Source organism: Emys orbicularis, chromosome 3 (genome assembly GCF_028017835.1).
Source record: "Emys orbicularis isolate rEmyOrb1 chromosome 3, rEmyOrb1.hap1, whole genome shotgun sequence".
Lineage (NCBI taxonomy): Eukaryota > Metazoa > Chordata > Testudines > Emydidae > Emys > Emys orbicularis.
In genome coordinates this window covers 88,071,946-88,090,864 of record NC_088685.1, presented here as the reverse complement: position 1 = coordinate 88,090,864, position 18,919 = coordinate 88,071,946, and the positions used below count along the sequence as shown (strand labels likewise).

Here is an 18,919-nt window from a genome sequence, read left to right as displayed (position 1 = left end):
ACTGTACTCTTGGAATTAATCAAGGTTGTGCAGTGAATGAGACTGTTCTCAGATGGGGCAAAAGGTGGAACTGCAGCAACTTTCTGGCAGAAGCCTTTTTCTGCACAAAAAAATAAAAATATGCACGGTTAATTGATTCTGCATGTGTGCAGTGGCGCAGAATTCCCCCAGGAATAATAGCTGCATTGGTTATGGTTGTACTGTCTTTCTTTGGTTTCTGATCACAGTTGTAACACTCAAATTTGAACTGGTTTTAAGCAAATATATTTTTTCAAAAGATTATTAGTGAGTTGCTAATATAAGCGATCATCCTAGCAGTCATACACAAGTTACTTTGTGTTGATAGATCAGAGTAAAAACTCCAAATAACAAACCTTTTTTTTTTTTTTTTTTAATCTTAAAGATCGTGGATTTGTGCCAACAACAGAGAGTGAAAAAATCTTTCAAAAGAGACTTAAGGAAATCCTCAAGCAAAGTGACTTCTCTGTGTAAGTAGTCAGCCATTTCCCATGATTTATAACCTTTTGTACTAACCTGAATAGTCATTTTAAAGATTTTTTTTTTTTTTAATTAAATAGAACATTGTCAGGCTCAGTGGACTACAGTAATGGATCAGAGGAGTTCTCTGCTGAGTTAACACTACATTCAGAGGTACTTTCTCCTAAAGCAGTTCCATGTTCACCAGCCAATATGGTGGAAGTGCACAAAGATAAGCAGCTGAACACAGGTGAGTATTTTCAGTGACATTAATTTTAGGGACCAAGCCTTACACATTCACATATTTAGGCCATTGGAACTTTATGCATGAATAAATCGAGCAAGATTTGACTCTTCGTTATAGACTGCCTGAACTAAACAGTACCTTTGCCCTCACTTTAGCTCCTTGTAACACCAGTAAAGTAAACTCTTCACCAGGGGTACTTAGGAGCCAGCTATGCCATCTCTCTACATGCACTTGGGTCCTCTCTGTGTCAGTAGCATATCTGACTGGGGAGCTAGTTTTTCTTTGTGCTACCTGAGCAGTGCAAAGAATGTGAAGCAAGTCACAAAATCTGCAGGATTTTCATCACCACAAAGACATTTTGTGGATCAAAATGTTCATAGTTGATAGAACCACAGAAACTTTTTAGAAGTCTTTTAAAATAATTTGTAAATACTTGAATGTTTAATAGCCACAAACTGATTTTTAGAAATTATTTTGCTTTCATATTGAAACACTGATGTATATTACTCCTTCAAGTTTTGTCTAATTTTTTAAAGAATCTAATAGGGATACTAATAAAGAGGAGGATGCGCTTATTAATGAAGAAGCGATTTTAAACGTCATGGAAAATAGTCAGATTTTTCATCCACTGTCTCAGAGACTGAATCAGACTGCAGTTTTCAGTAAGTATAACCAGGACATGAATAATACATTCTTTGCTACTGGGCAACTGTTGCATTCCCTCAGTGTATTTAGTTCTGTATCAAACCCAGAGGAAGGCAGACTCCTTAACCCAAGGAGTTTGCAGTTTAGAAGGTTGCCTTCCAGTGTCGCCTTCTATAATCTCTCACCAATCCAGCTGGTTTGTAAAGACTGCTCTGCTGCTGCTGCCGCTCTAATTCAAAATGGCATTTTCCAGGTCAACCAACTAGAGGTGCTGGGAGGAGTTCCTGTTCCATATGTCTCTAAGAGGTGTGGGGATGCTTGAGGAGATTCTGGAGTCCCAAAATTTGGGTCAGAGAGAAAGGGGGCCTGGCTGGCCTGTTCTCTCCCCTGCCTATATTGCTCACACTCTTCTCAGTTCTCTTTCTCTGGGTTTGGGGCGAGAGAGAACTCTCATAGGCTGGCTTTAACAGACCAGCTCCCTGGAGGTATTGGTGGATGGTAATCAGAGAGACAAGTGGTGGGGATGGGAAGAATTTTTCCCCAAGATAAGTGGATAAAAAAGGATCTTGATAAATTAGAGGAATTTGAATTGAAATCAACAAGATGAAATTCAATACAGACATCTGCAAAGTACTGGGCTTAAGAAGGAAATCAAATGCACAGCTACAAATAATAGGGAATAACTGGCTAGATGTTAGCACTGCTGAAAAGGGTCTGGGGGTTATAGTGGATCACAAATTGAATATGAGTAGGGCCCTACCAAGGTCAGGGTCCACTTTTGTCAATTTCATGGACATAGGATTTTAAAAATAGTAAATTTCATGATTTCAGCTATTAAAATCTGAAATTTCAAGGTGTTGTACTTGTAGGGATCCTGACCCAAAAAGGAGTTGTGTGGGGGTGGGGAGGGGGTCACAAGGTTATTGTAGGTGGGGGTTGTGATACTGCTACCCATAATTCTGCGCTGCTGGTGGTGCTGCCTTCAAAGCTGGGCAGTTGGAGAGTGGTGGCTGCTGTCTGGGAACCCAGCTCTGAAGGCAGAATTGCCACCAGCAGCAGCACAGAAGTAAGGATGGCCTGGTATGGTATTGCCACCTTTACTTCTGCGCTGCTGCCTGCAGAGCTGGGCCCTCAGTCAGCAGCCACCACTCTCTGGCCGCCCAGCTCTGAAGGCAGCAGCACAGAAGTAAGGGTGGCATGGTATGGTATTGTCACGCTTACTTCTGTGCTGCTTCTGGCGGGGTGCTGCTTTCATAGCTGGGCGCCTGGCCAACAGCCGCTGCTTTCCCGTCACCCAGCTACAAAGGCAGCGCAGAACTAAGGGTGGCAATACCGTGACACCCTCCCCACCTAAAGTAACCTTCTGACACACACACCCCGCAACTCCCTTTTGGATCAGGATCCCCAATTTGAGAAACGGTAGTCTCCTCCTTTAAATCTGTATAGTATTGGGTAAAAGCACACAAAGGACCAGATTTCACAGTCCATGACGCGTTTTTCATGGCCGTGAATTTGGTAGGGTCCTATGTATAACACTGGCCACAGAATTTTACCCAGTAATTTCTGCATCATTCCCATAACTTCTGATTGAACTAGAGCATGATGAAAGGAGGAATATTTAACGGTTAAATGCCCCTGTATTAGGGTCTCTAAATCGTTAATGGGGGGAGGCCAGATTTCACAGTCTGTGACGCGTTTTTCATGGCCATGAATTTGGTGGGGCCCTAAATATGAGTCAACAAAGTGGTGCAGCTGCAAAAAAGGCTAAGGCTATGTCTAGGCTGCAGAGTTTTGTTGCCAAAAGTTATGTCACTTTAATTAAAGCGCTTTAATTAAACCACTATTTCATGTCCACACTACGCTCCTTGTGTCGGCAGATTGTATCCATACTAGTAGCTCTTGCATCAATATAGAGAGCAGTGCATTGTGGGTAGCTATCCCACTGTGCAATTGGCCGCAGGGTGCTTTTGGAAGGGTTTGCACTGCCTCATGGGGCAGGTACAGTGTCACATGATGCAGGTTTCTTAATCCCATTGTTCCATGGGTATCCTATTAAGATTGCCAACCGCTTTTCAACTGAAGTGGGGAGGAGTGGGTGGGGGAGCGTGTGACAGCGAGTGTGTGGCGGGGGAGAGACAGTGTGTGTGTGTGGGGTATATGTGAGAGAATGTGTATGCTGGGGGGAGAGTGAGTATGCTGTCTCAGCTGCTGAAAGCAACCAGTTCTGAGGCAGGGGGAGGGGGACACCCCGGACATCAGGCCCCCACCTCCCTCCTTGGCTCTGCACAGCAGTCTCACACACACACTCGCCCCTGCCTGCCTGCTTCTGTGTTCCTAGTGCAGGAGACAACAGCATTCCACATTAATGATTTGCTCTTTTTTCCCAGAGCAGAGCAGCATGCTGAGCTGTCAGAACTTCATAGAGCTTTGAAAGGGGAGGGGTACATGCCTGCAGGACAGATGAGTTCAAAACTGTGAGCAGAGCAGTCACGGCGGGCATTGTGGGATACTGGGGGAGCATCTGCACGCTCTTTGGGACGAATGGCAGTGTTTATACTGACACTGTCATTTTAACTTCGCTGCAAAAAGCCCTTTGTCTCTCGTCAAGGTGGTTTTATTTTGTTGCTAATAGTGGCATTGCAGTGTGTACACCTCCACTTTTTGCCACCAGAAGCTGCCTTTTGCCGACAAAACTCTGCAGTGTAGAAAAGGCCTAATATTCTGGGCTGTATTTTCAGGAGTGTCGTATCTAAGAGAGAGAAGGGAATTGTTCCACTGTATTTGACACTAGTGAAGCCTCAACTGGAGTACTAGCAGCAAAGAGTCCTGTGGCACCTTATAGACTAACAGATGTATTGGAGCATGAGCTTTCGTGGGTGAATACCCACTTCGTCGGATGCATTCATCCATGAAAGCTCATGCTGCAATACATCTGTTAGTCTATAAGGTGCCACAGGACTCTTTGCTGCTTTTACAGATCCAGACTAACACGGCTACCCCTCTGAAACTGGAGTACTGTTTCCAGTTCTGGGTGCCACACTTTAAGGAAGATGTAGACAAATTGGAAAGAGTTCAGAGGAGAGCAACAAAAATGATGAAAAGTTTAGAAAACCTGATCTATGAGGAAAGGCTAGGGAAAAAACCTGGGTATGTATAGTCTAGAGAAAAGAAGATTGAATGGGGACCTGATAACAGTCTTCGAGTATGTTAAGAGCTGTTACAGAGAGAATGATGATCCATTGTTTTCCATGTCCATTGAAGGTAGTACAAGAAGCAATGGGCTTAATCTGCAGCACTTTTTTAACTATAAGGATAGTTAAGTATTTGGAATAGGTTACCAAGAGAGGTTGAAGAATCCCCATCATTGAAGGCTTTTAAGGATAGGTTAGACAAGCACCTGTCAGGTATGGTCTAGGTCAGTGATTCTCAAACTTTTGTACTGGTGACCCCTTTCACATAGCAAGCCTCTGAGTGCGACCCCCCTTATAAATTAAAAACACTTTTTTATATATTTAACACCATTGCCACCATGCTGGAGGCAAAGTGGGGTTTGGGGTGGAGGCTGTCCTCTCACAACCCCCCACATAATAACCTCATGACCCCCTCAGCCATCCCGTCCCCCAGTTTGAGAACCCCTGGTCTAGGTATACTTCGTCCTGCCACATTATGGAGGGCTGGACTAGATGACCTCTCGAGATTCCTTCCAGCCCTACATTTTTATGATTCTTTAGTTGAAGGCAGAGACAAAGCAGCCCAAGGATTGAGAACATGTAAAGATATGGGGGAGGGAGGAAAACCGGGGATCAAAGGAGAGATAGCTCAGTGGTTTGAGCATTGGCCTGCTAAACTCAGGGTTGTGAGCTCAATCCTTGAGGGGACCACTTAGGGATCTGGGGCAAAATCAGTACTTGGTCCTGCTAGTGAAGGCAGGGGGCTGGACTCGATGACCCTTCGGGGGTCCCTTCCAGTTCTATGAGATAGGTATATCTCCATATACAAAGAAAGATGGGATCAGGGGAACAACTTGTGGGAATAATGGCAAATAGTAGAAAATAGATCTCCTCAATAGAAAGAAGGAATTAGGGGTGGAAGAAGAGGAGGAATATTCTTCCTGGATGCTTTCAATTTTGCTTTTTTTTAAAGTAGGCAAAATCTTGGACAGTGAAGGGTGCAGACGAGTACAGGAGGAAAAGCAGAGAAGAGTGTTTGAGGAGGGAATTGAATGTGAACAGGAGTCAGTGGGAGTTGGCAGCCTGGGAATTGATTAGGCAAGAGAGGTTAAGTTACTTAGGAAGAGAAGAGAGCAAAAGAAGATGACTTCAACTGCTGCAATGCAGGGAGAGAGCCTTTTTCACCAAGTGTGAGGGGGTGGAAGGAATTGGAGAGAAAGGAGCATTGATGAGAGTGAAATTAGTATAACCAGAGCAAGAAGGAAGAAATGTAAGGAATAGGTATAAGGCTATCAGGATTGGAGCCTGACAGGTAGGGAGGGTGATGTAAAACAGGGAAATGGAAAATAAGGTGGCCATGAAGAGAGCTGTGTTTCTGGTGCCTCCACCAACTCCCATCACTACCTAATTAATTGATTAAAAATGGTTAGGAATTGTATTTTAAAGTTATTTTATTGAGAAACTATAACTAAACATTCATTTACAAGTAGGATAAAATGTAGGTAAAAATTATGTATGTGTGGGCTTTTTTTGCAGTGGACAGTAGTTCTGATCAGGCCATGATACACCTGTTGGCTGGCTTGGAGGATGATGGGTATCAAATGGGAGGACACAGAATGTTATCTCAAAACCATTCTCTTGGAAGCTACAGAAATCTCCAGAACAGTGATGATGAAGAAAATGAACCACAGATTGAAAAGGAAGAGATGGAACTCAGTTTGCTAATGTCCCAAAGATGGGATAGCAGCAATGAAGAGCATGGGGAAAAAAGAAGGTATGTATTTGACATGGAAAACAGGCTTTTTCCTTTTTTTAAAAGAAATATTTGTCCTTTTTCCCAAATACTTCATGTTTTCAACTCCCGTGAATATGTAACTCTAAATGAAGTGACTTAAATACTCAGACACTGTCTCTGACTTACAGAAGGGACTCCCGTTGAGCATTGGGAGATCCGGGTAGATCTCAGGCTAGATATGGCTTTTAAAGTGGTGACACCTGATAATCAGTTTTATATGCATGTTTTTTGTATCCAAGCCTCTAATTTTGCTGTTGAGAACATATTTTAAGGTAACTTTTTCCTGTATCTATGTTCCTGATCTGTCATCCTTTCCATTATAATCAGTTTAGAGCTTTACTGTATATGTTTGACACTTGATGTACCTGGAGTCAATGTTTAGGAAATACATTTGTAAAGACTGACCTGACAGTCCAACAATAGCACCATGTGTTCCCATTCACCTTGAGGTCAATGATTAAATCTTACAGTGCACACTTCTTTTCTGGACCACCAGCAGTAGCAGGGGTGGGCAAACTACGGCCCGCGGGACCGTCCTGCCCGGCCCCCGAGCTCCTGGCCCAGGAGGCTCACCCCCGGCCCCTCCCCCGCTGTTCCCCCTCGCCTGCAGCCTCAGCTCGCTTGCTCTGCCGCCGGCGCAATGCTCTGGGCGGCAGGGCTGTGAGCTCCTGGGGCGACGCAGCTGCAGAGCCCGGCCTGACCCGGTCTCTGTGCTGCGCGGTGGCGGTGGCAGCGTGGCCCAGGTCCAGCCGGGCGGCGCGGCTGTAGCACCACCAGCCCCTGGTGCTCCAGGCAGTGCGGTAAGGGGGTAGGGGGCAGGGGGGGTTGGATAGAGGGCAGGGGAGTTTGGATAGAGGGCAGGGGAGTTCGGGGTAGTGGTCTGGGAGCAGGGGTATGGATGGTGGTTGGGGGGGAAACGGGTTGAATGGGGACAGGGGTCCCGGGGGGCAGTCCGGGGACAGGGAGAAGGGGTGGTTGGATGGGGCAGGGGTCCCGGGGGGGCCGTCAGAAATGAGAGGAGGGGTTGGATGGAGCGGCGGGGGTCTGGGGGTAGTCAGGGGACAGGGAGCGGGAGGGTGTGGATGGGGCAGGGGTCCCAGAGGAGCCATCAGGGAACGGGGGGTTGGATGGGGCAGGAGTCCCGGAGGGGGGGCAGATAGGAGGTGGGGGCCAGGCCACGACCCCCTCCCCTAACCGGCCCTCCATACAATTTACGAAACCCAATGGCGGCCCTCAGGCCAAAAAGTTTGGCCGTCCCTGAGCAGTAGGCTGATTCTTTAAGATAAAGGACTCCTGGAGCGTCTTGTGTCATTCTGTATTGACCTCTTTTGTCAACTCAGTATTGACAGGCCCCGAAGGAAGTTATATCCAGCATTTCTCCACCCAAATTCTGATCAGGTCTTTGAGTATTTGAGTTCCATTCAAGAAACTCAAGGCACTTTACAAATATTAATATATTAATTCTAACAACTCTCTTCTGAGGTAGGAAATAATTAAGATCCCCATTTTTAAGATGGAAGAATTGAGGCATGGAGAGATTAACTGACTTTCCTGACGACATACAGAAAAACTCTATTAGACGTGGGAATAGAACTTGGATTACCTGACTCCCAGTTCCCATACTTTTTGGACACAAAGCCTTTTTTCCTATCTGATATTACTTTTTCCTCCTTCAAAATATTGTCAAAAGGAAAATTGGATAAAAATATTTCCCTTTTTTTGGACATCACTCTTTTCAAAGTATTTAATCTTGATACTTTGTTATATTAGTACAAAAAATGATTCAGTGGACAGATTTCACTTTTTTTTTTTTTGCATTCCTATGAGTTTATAAATTACTACTTATTTACATTTTCAGGCTAGTAACCCATAATGCCATTCTGGTATACAAAATTATAAAATATTTTAAAAACATTTCTATTAAGATAGGTTTTGTATCCCTTTTTATTTTCATAAAATTTTAAATTGCTTAATAGTTTTTCTAGCGTTCTGTTTTGGAGCCACCAAATAGCTTAGCTGTATGGAACACTATGGATTGCTGTATTTTAAAGAAAAAAATCTCTCTAACGCAGAGCTTCTGCGTTATTTGTTTTCTGATTCTCCGCTCCCTCCCCCAATGTCTTTCTTAAACTTTAGGTGAACCTTTTTTCCACCCATCTTTTTTTTTTTTTGTCCAATGCTAGTACTCATTTTGTTTACATTGTTGTTGTAGCCATGTTGGTTCCAGGATATTAGAGAGAGAGAGAAGGTGGACCAACTTCTGTTTGTGAAAGAAACAAGCTTTTGAGCTACACAGAGCTCTTTTTCAGGTCTGGAAAAGTACTGGCTTGGCAGCCTCAGTGACTTATTTAAAAAACAACAAAAAGCCATTACTGAAATAGATGCATCACAAGCTAGACAGAGCACCAGCTCATCTCACACAGACCACTCAGTTTCCTTCAGACTTTCAGTTGCTATTAAGCACTGTCAAATTGGAATCCGTATGATACAAAATCAAAGTATCACTCAGGTGCCACAGATCTTGTCTACATTTTCCTGACTACCATTATGGTAGTGGATATCACAGTAAAACCACAGAACAATATTCTTGTGTCTCAATGAAATATCTGACAAATATATTTGCCTTTCCTCTCATCCCTGAAAAGCCATTCCCCCTTACCTCCACCATAATTCTTTCCAGCCAGAGTTTTTTTGCAATCTAAAATATCCTGCTCTTATCAGGGTTACTTAATTTTCTTTAGGTCAGTGAGCAAAAATATGCATAGAAGCTCAACTGAAGAGGAGGATTCATCTTCAGAAGAAGAAATGGAATGGAGTGGTAACAGTTTGCTTCTAGCTAATCTCTCTATACCTCAGTTAGATGGAACTGCAGATGAAAACGGTGGTAAGTAAATGGTAAAACTACTTTAAAAATTGAGTTACTTCTTGGAACATAAGTGGTTTCCTGATCTATGTACCAATCCTGGAAGATCTGATTGCTTTCAACTCCCAAGTCAGTGGGAGGGAGGTGCTCTCAACACATTGCAGGAAATGTCCCTTAAATACTGTAAATTGGCATATAAGATGATTATTCATAAAAGGCTTCTGATTCTCCCAACTGTACCTTCCTTCTCCCACCCTGCTTTTTTTTTTTTTTTTTTTAATGTTATGGTCTGAGTAAAGAGGGTCTTCTGTTAGTCTTAAAGGAGAGGGTAAAGCTCATCCAGTTACCATAAGGATGTTTCTGTTTAAAATTTTTATTATGCATACTCAATATAGAAATTACTACTTTCATGAGACCGTTTAAGTCTGCCAGGATTTCACTGTAAGTATATTGAATTTAGTAAACTTGTGAAAGAATCCAGACTCCCTATGTACTGTTTTTCAGTTATATACCACCCATAATTAATACAGTGCAACTCACTTTCAGCCTGCATTTCATTCAATATATTGCATATCTATATCCTGAAATTGCATGAGTTTAAAACTGTGGAACGGCAAGCAGGAACAAGTTAGCAAGGAAGAAGTTTCAAGTTTCAGAATTAAAAAAAAAATATTCTCCCCTTACCCTCATTACCTCTGCAAAAATTAAAAAAGGTCTGAAATGACCTCAATTCATAGTGTGGGTAGTCTGAGTTTAATGATAAGAGAATATCTAAATATTATTTTCTACTTACTTTTAGTAGTGTGATCTATATATTATCTTTATATAAGTATATTGAACAAGGTAATGAAATACACACACACACACACACACACACACACACAGTTCAATATACTTATATAAAGATAATATATAGATCACATTATATTTTTATATATATATGTATATATACATGAACAAATACTTGGTTCTGTGGCAAAGGGATCCTAATATTAAGATGAAGTATTTGCTTTAGTTTTTTTTCTAATTAATAGTAGTCATTTTTCTTTAATGAGAGAGACAAGGTAGGTGAGGGAATATCTTTTATTGGACCAACTTCTGCTGGTGGAAGGTGCAAGTTTTCAAGATGCTCTTCTTCAGGTCTGGGGAAAGAAGCAGAGTGACACAAACCTTGTACCTTCCACCAACAGAAGTTGGGCCAGTAAAAGATATTACTTGACCTGCTTGTGTGTCTCATATTCTGAGACCAACATGGTTACATCAACATTTTTTTTAATATAGTTTTGAGATACTGTATTAATTATACTAAATGGACTACAAACTTGAAATTGTAGATTAAATTTAAACTCTACAACACCATATTTCTTAGTCTGAAATCTAGCTGGTTAGCATGAAATTCTTACTAATTACCTCCCTTGGGTGCAAATTTTGCCCTCCTATGCACGTGCACAAATCTCTATACAATTAATGCAATTTGCATGTGTTCAATGAGGCAAGAATTTGGTATTTAAACACTCCTTTTAAGCATATACTTTCTGGAATGATTTTGCATTTTAGAAATATATTTTAAAATAATCCATGAAGGGTTATGATAATATGTTGTGACGGTGCCTCATTGCATTGCAAATTTGAAAGTAATAGTATACAATCACAGGTGAGAGAGAGGTTGTATACCATGTATTTACTACTTAACAGTAAATAATGACCCTTTGGCAAACTCTTCAATTATTCATAGATTCATAGATTCTAGGACTGGAAGGGACCTCGAGAGGTCATCGAGTCCAGTCCCCTGCCCGCATGGCAGGACCAAATACTGTCTAGACCATCCCTGATAGACATTTATCTAACCTACTCTTAAATATCTCCAGAGATGGAGATTCCACAACCTCCCTAGGCAATTTATTCCAGTGTTTAACCACCCTGACAGTTAGGAACTTTTTCCTAATGTCCAACCTAGACCTCCCTTGCTGCAGTTTAAGCCCATTGCTTCTTGTTCTATCCTTAGAGGCTAAGGTGAACAAGTTTTCTCCCTCCTCCTTATGACACCCTTTTAGATACCTGAAAACTGCTATCATGTCCCCTCTCAGTCTTCTCTTTTCCAAACTAAACAAACCCAATTCTTTCAGCCTTCCTTCATAGGTCATGTTCTCAAGACCTTTAATCATTCTTGTTGCTCTTCTCTGGACCCTTTCCAATTTCTCCATATCTTTCTTGAAATGCGGTGCCCAAAACTGGACACAATACTCCAGCTGAGGCTTAACCAGAGCAGAGTAGAGCGGAAGAATGACTTCTCGTGTCTTGCTCACAACACACCTGTTAATACATCCCAGAATCATGTTTGCTTTTTTTGCAACAGCATCACACTGTTGACTCATATTTAGCTTGTGGTCCACTATAACCCCTAGATCCCTTTCTGCCGTACTCCTTCCTAGACAGTCTCTTCCCATTCTGTATGTGTGAAACTGATTTTTTCTTCCTAAGTGGAGCACTTTGCATTTGTCTTTGTTAAACTTCATCCTGTTTAACTCAGACCATTTCTCCAATTTGTCCAGATCATTTTGAATTATGACCCTGTCCTCCAAAGCAGTTGCAATCCCTCCCAGTTTGGTATCATCCGCAAACTTAATAAGCGTATTTTCTATGCCAATATCTAAGTCGTTAATGAAGATATTGAACAGAGCCGGTCCCCAAACAGACCCCTGCGGAACCCCACTCATTATGCCTTTCCAGCAGGATTGGGAACCATTAATAACAACTCTCTGAGTACGGTTATCCAGCCAGTATTCAGCTGATGAGCTGTCTGGCATTCTTCTCTTGAATGTTACCCTATTGTTATCTTTTTATCTGAATAATCAAACAAATCCTTCATTGGGTTTCCATGATTTATGGAAATGCATGGAGATAGACACAGAATAATAAATAATGCAAGTTGAAACAGGAGCAAAGCAAATAACTATAGCTAAATCTCAAAATCTGAAATTAAGTCTCTATTGCTAAATTTAGTAATGGTTTGAGCGTTGGCCTACTAAACCCAGGGTTGTGAGTTCAATCCTTGAGGGGGCCACTTAGGGATCTGGGACAAAAATCAGTACTTGGTCCTGCTGGTGAAGGCAGGGGGCTGGACTCGATGGCCTTTTGGGGGGAGGGATAGCTCAGTGGTTTGAGCATTGGCCTGCTAAACCCAGGGTTGTGAGTTCAATCCTTGAGGGGGCCACGTAGGGATCTGGGGCAAAATCAGTATTTGGTCCTGCTAGTGAAGGCAGGGGGCTGGACTCGATGACCTTTCAAGGTCCCTTCCAGTTCGAGGAGATAGGATATCTCCATTTAATAAGAAGCCTGATTTTCAAAGGTAGTGAGCATGTACAACTTCCTTGACATCATTGGCATTGGTAGGTCAGCACTCCTGAAAATCAGGCCACTTGTATTTAGGTATCTATAGGTGGATTTAGACGCCTAAAATCTGTCACTGGTTTGAAAATTTGGCATGTGTGTATATATATAGTATTTAGGAATGACTGGCAGAATGGCTACTGAACTAGTTGTTTAAATGATCTGATCTGGTATGACAACTCCTATGCTCATATGCATCATAGCTAAGTCTGCGAGTCTGTCCTGGAGGTCATGGAAATCATGGATTCTGTGACTTTCCGGGACTTCCGTGATTTCTGCAGTGACCGGTGCAGCTGGCCCAGGGGCTTCCTGAACAGCTCGGGTAGCCCCTGGGCCAGCTGCACCAGCCGCTGCTGGGGCAATCTTGGGCCACCGTGCCCCTTCCCCTGCAGCAGCAGCAGGAGTTTGGGTGTGGGAGAGGCAGAGGTGAAAGTAAGCCGGTACGCCCCGGTACGGCATACCGGCAAGAGCCAGTGCGCCGTACTGGGGCGGCCCGGCTTCCCAAGGCCCTTTAAATACTCTGGGGACTATTTAAAGGGCCGGGGCTCCCACTGCCTCTACTGCCCTGGGCCCTTTAAATAGCCCCCGGAGCTCTGCCACCGCTACTCCAGGGCTCCGGGGGCTATTTAAAGGGCCGGGGCGGTAGAAGCAGGGGGGTCCTGGGCCCTTTAAATAGTCCCCAGAGCCCTGGAGTAGCAGTGGGGCTCCGGGGGCTATTTAAAGGGCCAGGGGCTCCCGCTGCCTCTACGGCCCCGGCCCTTTAAACCGCTGCTGGAGCCCCCGGCTGCTGCTGCTACCCCAGGGCTCCGGCAGGCTCCGGCGGCTATTTAAAGGGCCCGGGGCGGTAGAGGCAGGGGAGCCCCGGGCCCTTTAAATAGCCGCCGGAGCCCTGGGGTAGCAGCGGCAGCTGGGGGCTCCGGCAGCAGTTTAAAGGGCCCAGGGCGGTAGCAGCGGCTGAGCCCTTGGCCCTTTAAACTGCTGCCGGAGCCCCCGGCTGCTGCTGCTACCCCGGCGGGGGAGGGGAGGGCACTTACCGGTACAGGGCAGGCCGGGGCTGGCTCTGGACCCCCCCCCCCCATCCCTGCCCCTTCCGCCCGAGGGCCCGCCCCTTCCGGGGGCCAGAGCCAGCCCTGTACCAGTAAGTTCCTATTTCTACTTTCACCTCGGGGGAGAGAGCTGAGGCAGGGGGTTGGGGTGCAGGAGGGGGTGAGGGCTCTGGGCAGTGCTTACCTCAGGGGGCTCCCTGGAAGTGGCAACATGTCCCTTGGCTCCTATGTGTAGGCCTGGCCAAGTGGCTCTGCACGCTGCCTCCATCTGCAGGCACTGCCTCTGCAGTTCTCATTGGCCGTGACTCCCAGCAAGTGGGAGCTGTGGAGCCAGCGCTCGGGGTGAGGGTAGCACACGGAGCCCCCTGGCTGCCCCTACACCTAGGAGCCTACCAGCCCCGCCAAACTCCAAACCCCCACCTCCACTCCGAGGACCCGCAGTGCCCCTGGGCTGCCCTCTGCCCCAAAGCACCCAAGATTTAGTCAGGGTTTATAGTACAAATCATTAACAGGTCACAGGCCGTGAATTTTTGTTTACTGCCCGTGACCTGTCCACTACTTTTACTAAAAATACCCGAGCCTAAAACGTAGCCATAATCATTGTCATAACAATCTTGCCCACAAATAAAATATGATTTGGATTTTTTATGGGAGTTCCTTTCATAGAGGTATCTTTAAACGGTTAATATCTTAAGATGGGGGAATATTTTGAAATAGGGGGGGAAAAAGTAAAAATAATTGCTTTTCTTCCATTCCAGACAATCCTTTGAATAATGAAAGTTCTCGAACTCACTCCTCCATAATTGCAACAAGTAAAATGTCCGTAAAGACCTCGATGTTTCACAAAGACGCTACTACGCTAGAACCCCCATCTTCTGCTAAGATTACTTTTCAGTGTAAACACACAAGTGCCCTTTCTTCACATGTTTTGAATAATGAAGATTTAGTAGAAGAGCTTTCACAACCAAACACTGAAGCAAGACCTGATCTTTCAGTCCATTCTCTCACAAAAGAAAGCACTTATGCTGCAAAATGTCCAACATCATTCAGCAATAGCGCCCATTCTGAAAACTCTCACAAGGAAAGTAATAAGGATAGTCTTCCAGTTTCTTCATGTGAAAATAATATTTTTGACTACGAAGAAGATATTTCATCGGTGAGCAGACAGATACCAAGTAGGAAGTACACCAGCATCAGAAAGGTAGAAAAGGATGATGCCTCTTTTATGCATATGAGCTGCCACATTAGTGATAGTGTGTTGAGTAAAAACTCATTCAGTTTTTCAGAGTTAAGCCTCTCCAAAAATAAAATACCCTCTGAAGCAAATGAAAAATCCAGCAGCACAAGTAGCTTTTTCCCTTCAACGGTAACAGAAAGTTGTGAATTGGTGTCTTGCTCAGGAGGGAATCGAACTGCGGGGCATTCTGTTGAAAGTAGCACTGATGAAGAAGGTAGCCTTAATAAACTTAAAATTAGGTATGAAGAATTTCAGGAGCATAAGACAGAAAAACCAAGCCTCAGTCAACAAGCAGCACATTATATGTTTTTTCCCAGTGTGGTTCTTTCTAATTGTCTCAGCCGACCACAAAAATTAGCTCCTGTAACGTATAAATTACAGCAGGGCAACAGACAATCCAGGTTAAAGCTGAATAAAAAGAAACTGGGTCTTGGCAATCATCAGGAGCCTGCAGGTGTCAGTGATATTGCATCCATGAAGGAAAGCTGCTATCCACGAGATGATGCTTGCAGTAACATTCCTGACAAGGACAGTGCATTACCTAGCGATTTAGTTCAAGTTCCTCATGGTGCTTTTGAAAACAAAATGCCTACAAATAATGCTAATTGTATTGACTGCCAATTTAGAGATGGATCCCTGGAAACAGAGCAGTCATTTGGATTATGTGGGAATAAATATACACTCCGAACTAAACGAAAAGTAAATTATGAGACTGAAGACAGTGAATCAAGTTTTGTCATGCACAACTCAAAAATTAGCCTACCTCAGCCCATAGAAAGTGTTGAAAGTTTGGATGGGTCTCAGAAATCTCGAAAACGTAGAAAACTCTCTAAAAAACTGCCACCTGTTATTATCAAATACATTATCATTAATAGATTTAGAGGCAGAAAAAATATGCTTGTTAAAATAGGAAAAATAGACTCTAGTGAGGAACAAGTGATACTTACAGAAGAAAAGATGAACCTATATAAAAAGCTTGCACCTTTAAAGGACTTTTGGCCAAACGTTCCTGACTCCCCTGCAACCAAATATCCTATTTATCCATTAACACCAAAGAAAAGTCACAGGAGGAAAGCAAAACATAAGTCAGCTAAGAAAAAAGTTGGAAAACCACAAAAAGCAAGTAGTAAAAATATTAAAAGAACTTTATCTTTCAGAAAAAGAACTCATGCAATCCTTTCTCCCCCTTCACCATCTTATAATGCTGAAGCTGAAGACTGTGACTATCATTATAGTGATGTTATGTCTAAATTAGGTTTTCTCTCTGAGAGAAGCATAAGCCCAGTAAATGCATCACCCCCTCGCTGCTGGTCTCCCACTGATCCAAAAGCAGAAGAAATTATGAATGGACTAGACAAAGAAGCTTTACTTATTAAGAGTCCTAACATGTACATCAGCAAGACTGTTAATTCCATTGTAGGAAAAAATAGTCGAGCAAAAACTCAGGTTAAGAAATGTAAAAAGAAATTTGCTACTGTAGCTACTAAGAAAAGGAACAAGATGAATCAGACTAATAAAACAGCAAATGATGGAAAGAAGAAACCTAGGACAAAACAGAGACAAAAAATAGCTGAAAAAATGTCAAGAAAGCGTATGACCGTTAAAGATGAAAAAGGAAATACTTGTTCTGCTGCAGAAGTTAAATTTGTGCTGAAACATCAAGATCTGCCTGAAATTACTCACAACTTTGGCAGCTCACAACCACTTCTTACTCAGAAAGATGTTCCTCTGACTGGCTATTCAACAGGACATCTACTATCAACACAGCTCCCCTCAACAGCTGATGTACAAGGAAATTCATCTGGCTGTTTTCATCCATTGCTGGAAACTGATAAGCCTGTGGATTTACAAGGTTTGTCTACTCCAAGAGAAAATCTTCATTCATCTGTCATTTCTGCTCCTGTGATACCTGGAAGGGAAATAACAAAAATTAACTCCCAAAGGTCTAAGAGTCAAAATGCTGTGTTTCGAATGAAGGAATCTAGTTTGATTCAAAATAATATATTTGACCCATCTAACCACTCATCTCAGGTAACACAGAATGTATGTATCTCTAAAGATAAAACATCTACAAAGACAGAAGAGATTATAAATTCACAGAATAGATACTTGTCATCAGCTGGAAAATTAAATGAAACTCATAGCTTTCTAGATACAATGAAGACAGATCAGTTGCATACCACTAATTTTTTGCATTGTAAAGACAATAATCAACAGCAGATTGTGTGTTTACCAGAAGCATCAAAACATGCTGATCCTTTTTCTTCTATACTTAAATCATCTGAGGAAAGCCATGGATCTCTTCAGTTGCCTAAGAACTGTTTTGTAACTTCTTTAAGGAGTCCAGTGAAACAGCTAAAATGGGAGCAAAAACAGAGAGGATTTATTTTTGATATGTCTCATTTTAAACCTGAAAGAATAAAACATCGGTCTTTGTCAGAAACCATCTCGCAAACAAAAACTATCTCCCAGTGTGAAAACAGGACTGTAATGACCCCATCAGCATTCAGTGAAGGACAGTCTGGATTAGCTGTTCTAAAAGAGTTACTACAAAAGAGACAGCAAAAAGCACAACATGCAGGTATTTTGCAAGAGCCATTATCAGTTTCCCCTCAGATAAACAAAAGTATTTCTTGCTCTCCTGAACAGCATAAAGCAATTAAAAGATCACAGTCAGTCACATCATCAAGAAAGTCTCGCACTCCCAGAAATACAAAACCTAAAGAAAAAGCTCCCAAACCTTTAAAAGTGGATTCTTCAAACCAGCATAACACTAATCAGATTGACCATTTTATATCTGATGACAGCCCCATTTTTTTTTCAGACCCAGGCTTTGAAAGCTGTTACTCACTTGAAGACAGCCTGTCACCAGACCATAATTACAATTTTGATATTAATACCATAGGGCAGACTGGATTTTGTAGTTTGTACTCTGCAAGTCAGTTTGTCCCAGCAGATCAAAGTCTGCCACAGAAGTTTTTGAGTGATGCAGTTCAGGATCTTTTTCCTGGACAAACAGCAGAAAATGAACTTTTCAGTCATAATAGCCAAAAATCTGAGGAAGAAAAACATCGCTCTTCAGACCCAAGTACATGGATAACATCTGGTGCTCTAAGTCCTGAACTTTTTGAGAAAACCTCTATGGATAACAATGAGAACCATCGCCATGGTCAGTGGAGAAACAATATTCATCCTTCAGCGTCTCGAACTAGCTCATCGGTAGATATTTTCTGTACGCAACAGGCAGGGGACTATGTAAATGAGAAATTCAAGTTGAATAGAAATCCAGTAAATAAAGAGGTATTTCTTAGCCTTCCACAGTCAAGCTGTTCAGACTTCATTCAAAGCTGCACTAGAAAAGAAACCACTTTTGAACCATGTCAGCCACTTGGTTCAATTAATACCTCTTTTACTTCCGTATTGTCTTCTCCGGATGGTGAGCTCGTGGATGCAGCTTCTGAGGATTTAGAGTTGTATGTTTCAAGAAACAATGAAGGATTAACTCCAACTCCAGATAGTTCACCAAGATCAACCAGTTCTCCCTCACAGTCAAAGAATGGAAGTTTTACGCCTCGTACTGCTCACATTCTTAAACCTCTCATGTCCCCACCAAGTCGTGAAGAAATCATGGCAACTTTGCTAGATCATGACCTTGCAGAAACAATTTACCAAGAACCATTTTGCAGCAATCCGTCTGATGCACCAGAAAAGCCAAGGTAATTTGTCTGTACACTTTTATTACAAGGCATTTCTATATGTATGTATATTTGTAATTATGTTCAATCTAACTACATGTATTCCTAAAGCTAATTTTAACTATATATAGGAATTTTTCACTCTCAGATGTAAAAGATTTGAAGTGATAAACATAAATTCCAAGGCTTTTGTTTTAACTCTATAGTTAAATAAAATAATTGTCCTTCCCTTACCGTTATCCACTTTAATGCCACATGCCAATTTTGCTGTCCCAATTTTGCTGATCAAAGGAAGAATGAGCTGCTATCTTCTCCTTTGGTGAAGGAAGACATCTGCCCATGTGACTTGCTATA

General features: G+C 42.7%; 1 protein-coding gene across 1 annotated transcript in view; it reads left to right on the top strand.

Moving 5' to 3' along the window:
* Positions 1 to 18,919, top strand: part of REV3L (REV3 like, DNA directed polymerase zeta catalytic subunit) — a 263,253-nt gene that overhangs the window by 151,726 nt on the left and 92,608 nt on the right. The window contains exons 8-13 of the mRNA XM_065401417.1: positions 404 to 488; positions 579 to 731; positions 1,271 to 1,386; positions 6,076 to 6,313; positions 9,076 to 9,218; positions 14,392 to 18,586. Coding sequence (XP_065257489.1) covers positions 404 to 488; positions 579 to 731; positions 1,271 to 1,386; positions 6,076 to 6,313; positions 9,076 to 9,218; positions 14,392 to 18,586 — 4,930 coding nt within the window. The remainder of the gene's footprint in view (positions 1 to 403; positions 489 to 578; positions 732 to 1,270; positions 1,387 to 6,075; positions 6,314 to 9,075; positions 9,219 to 14,391; positions 18,587 to 18,919) is intronic.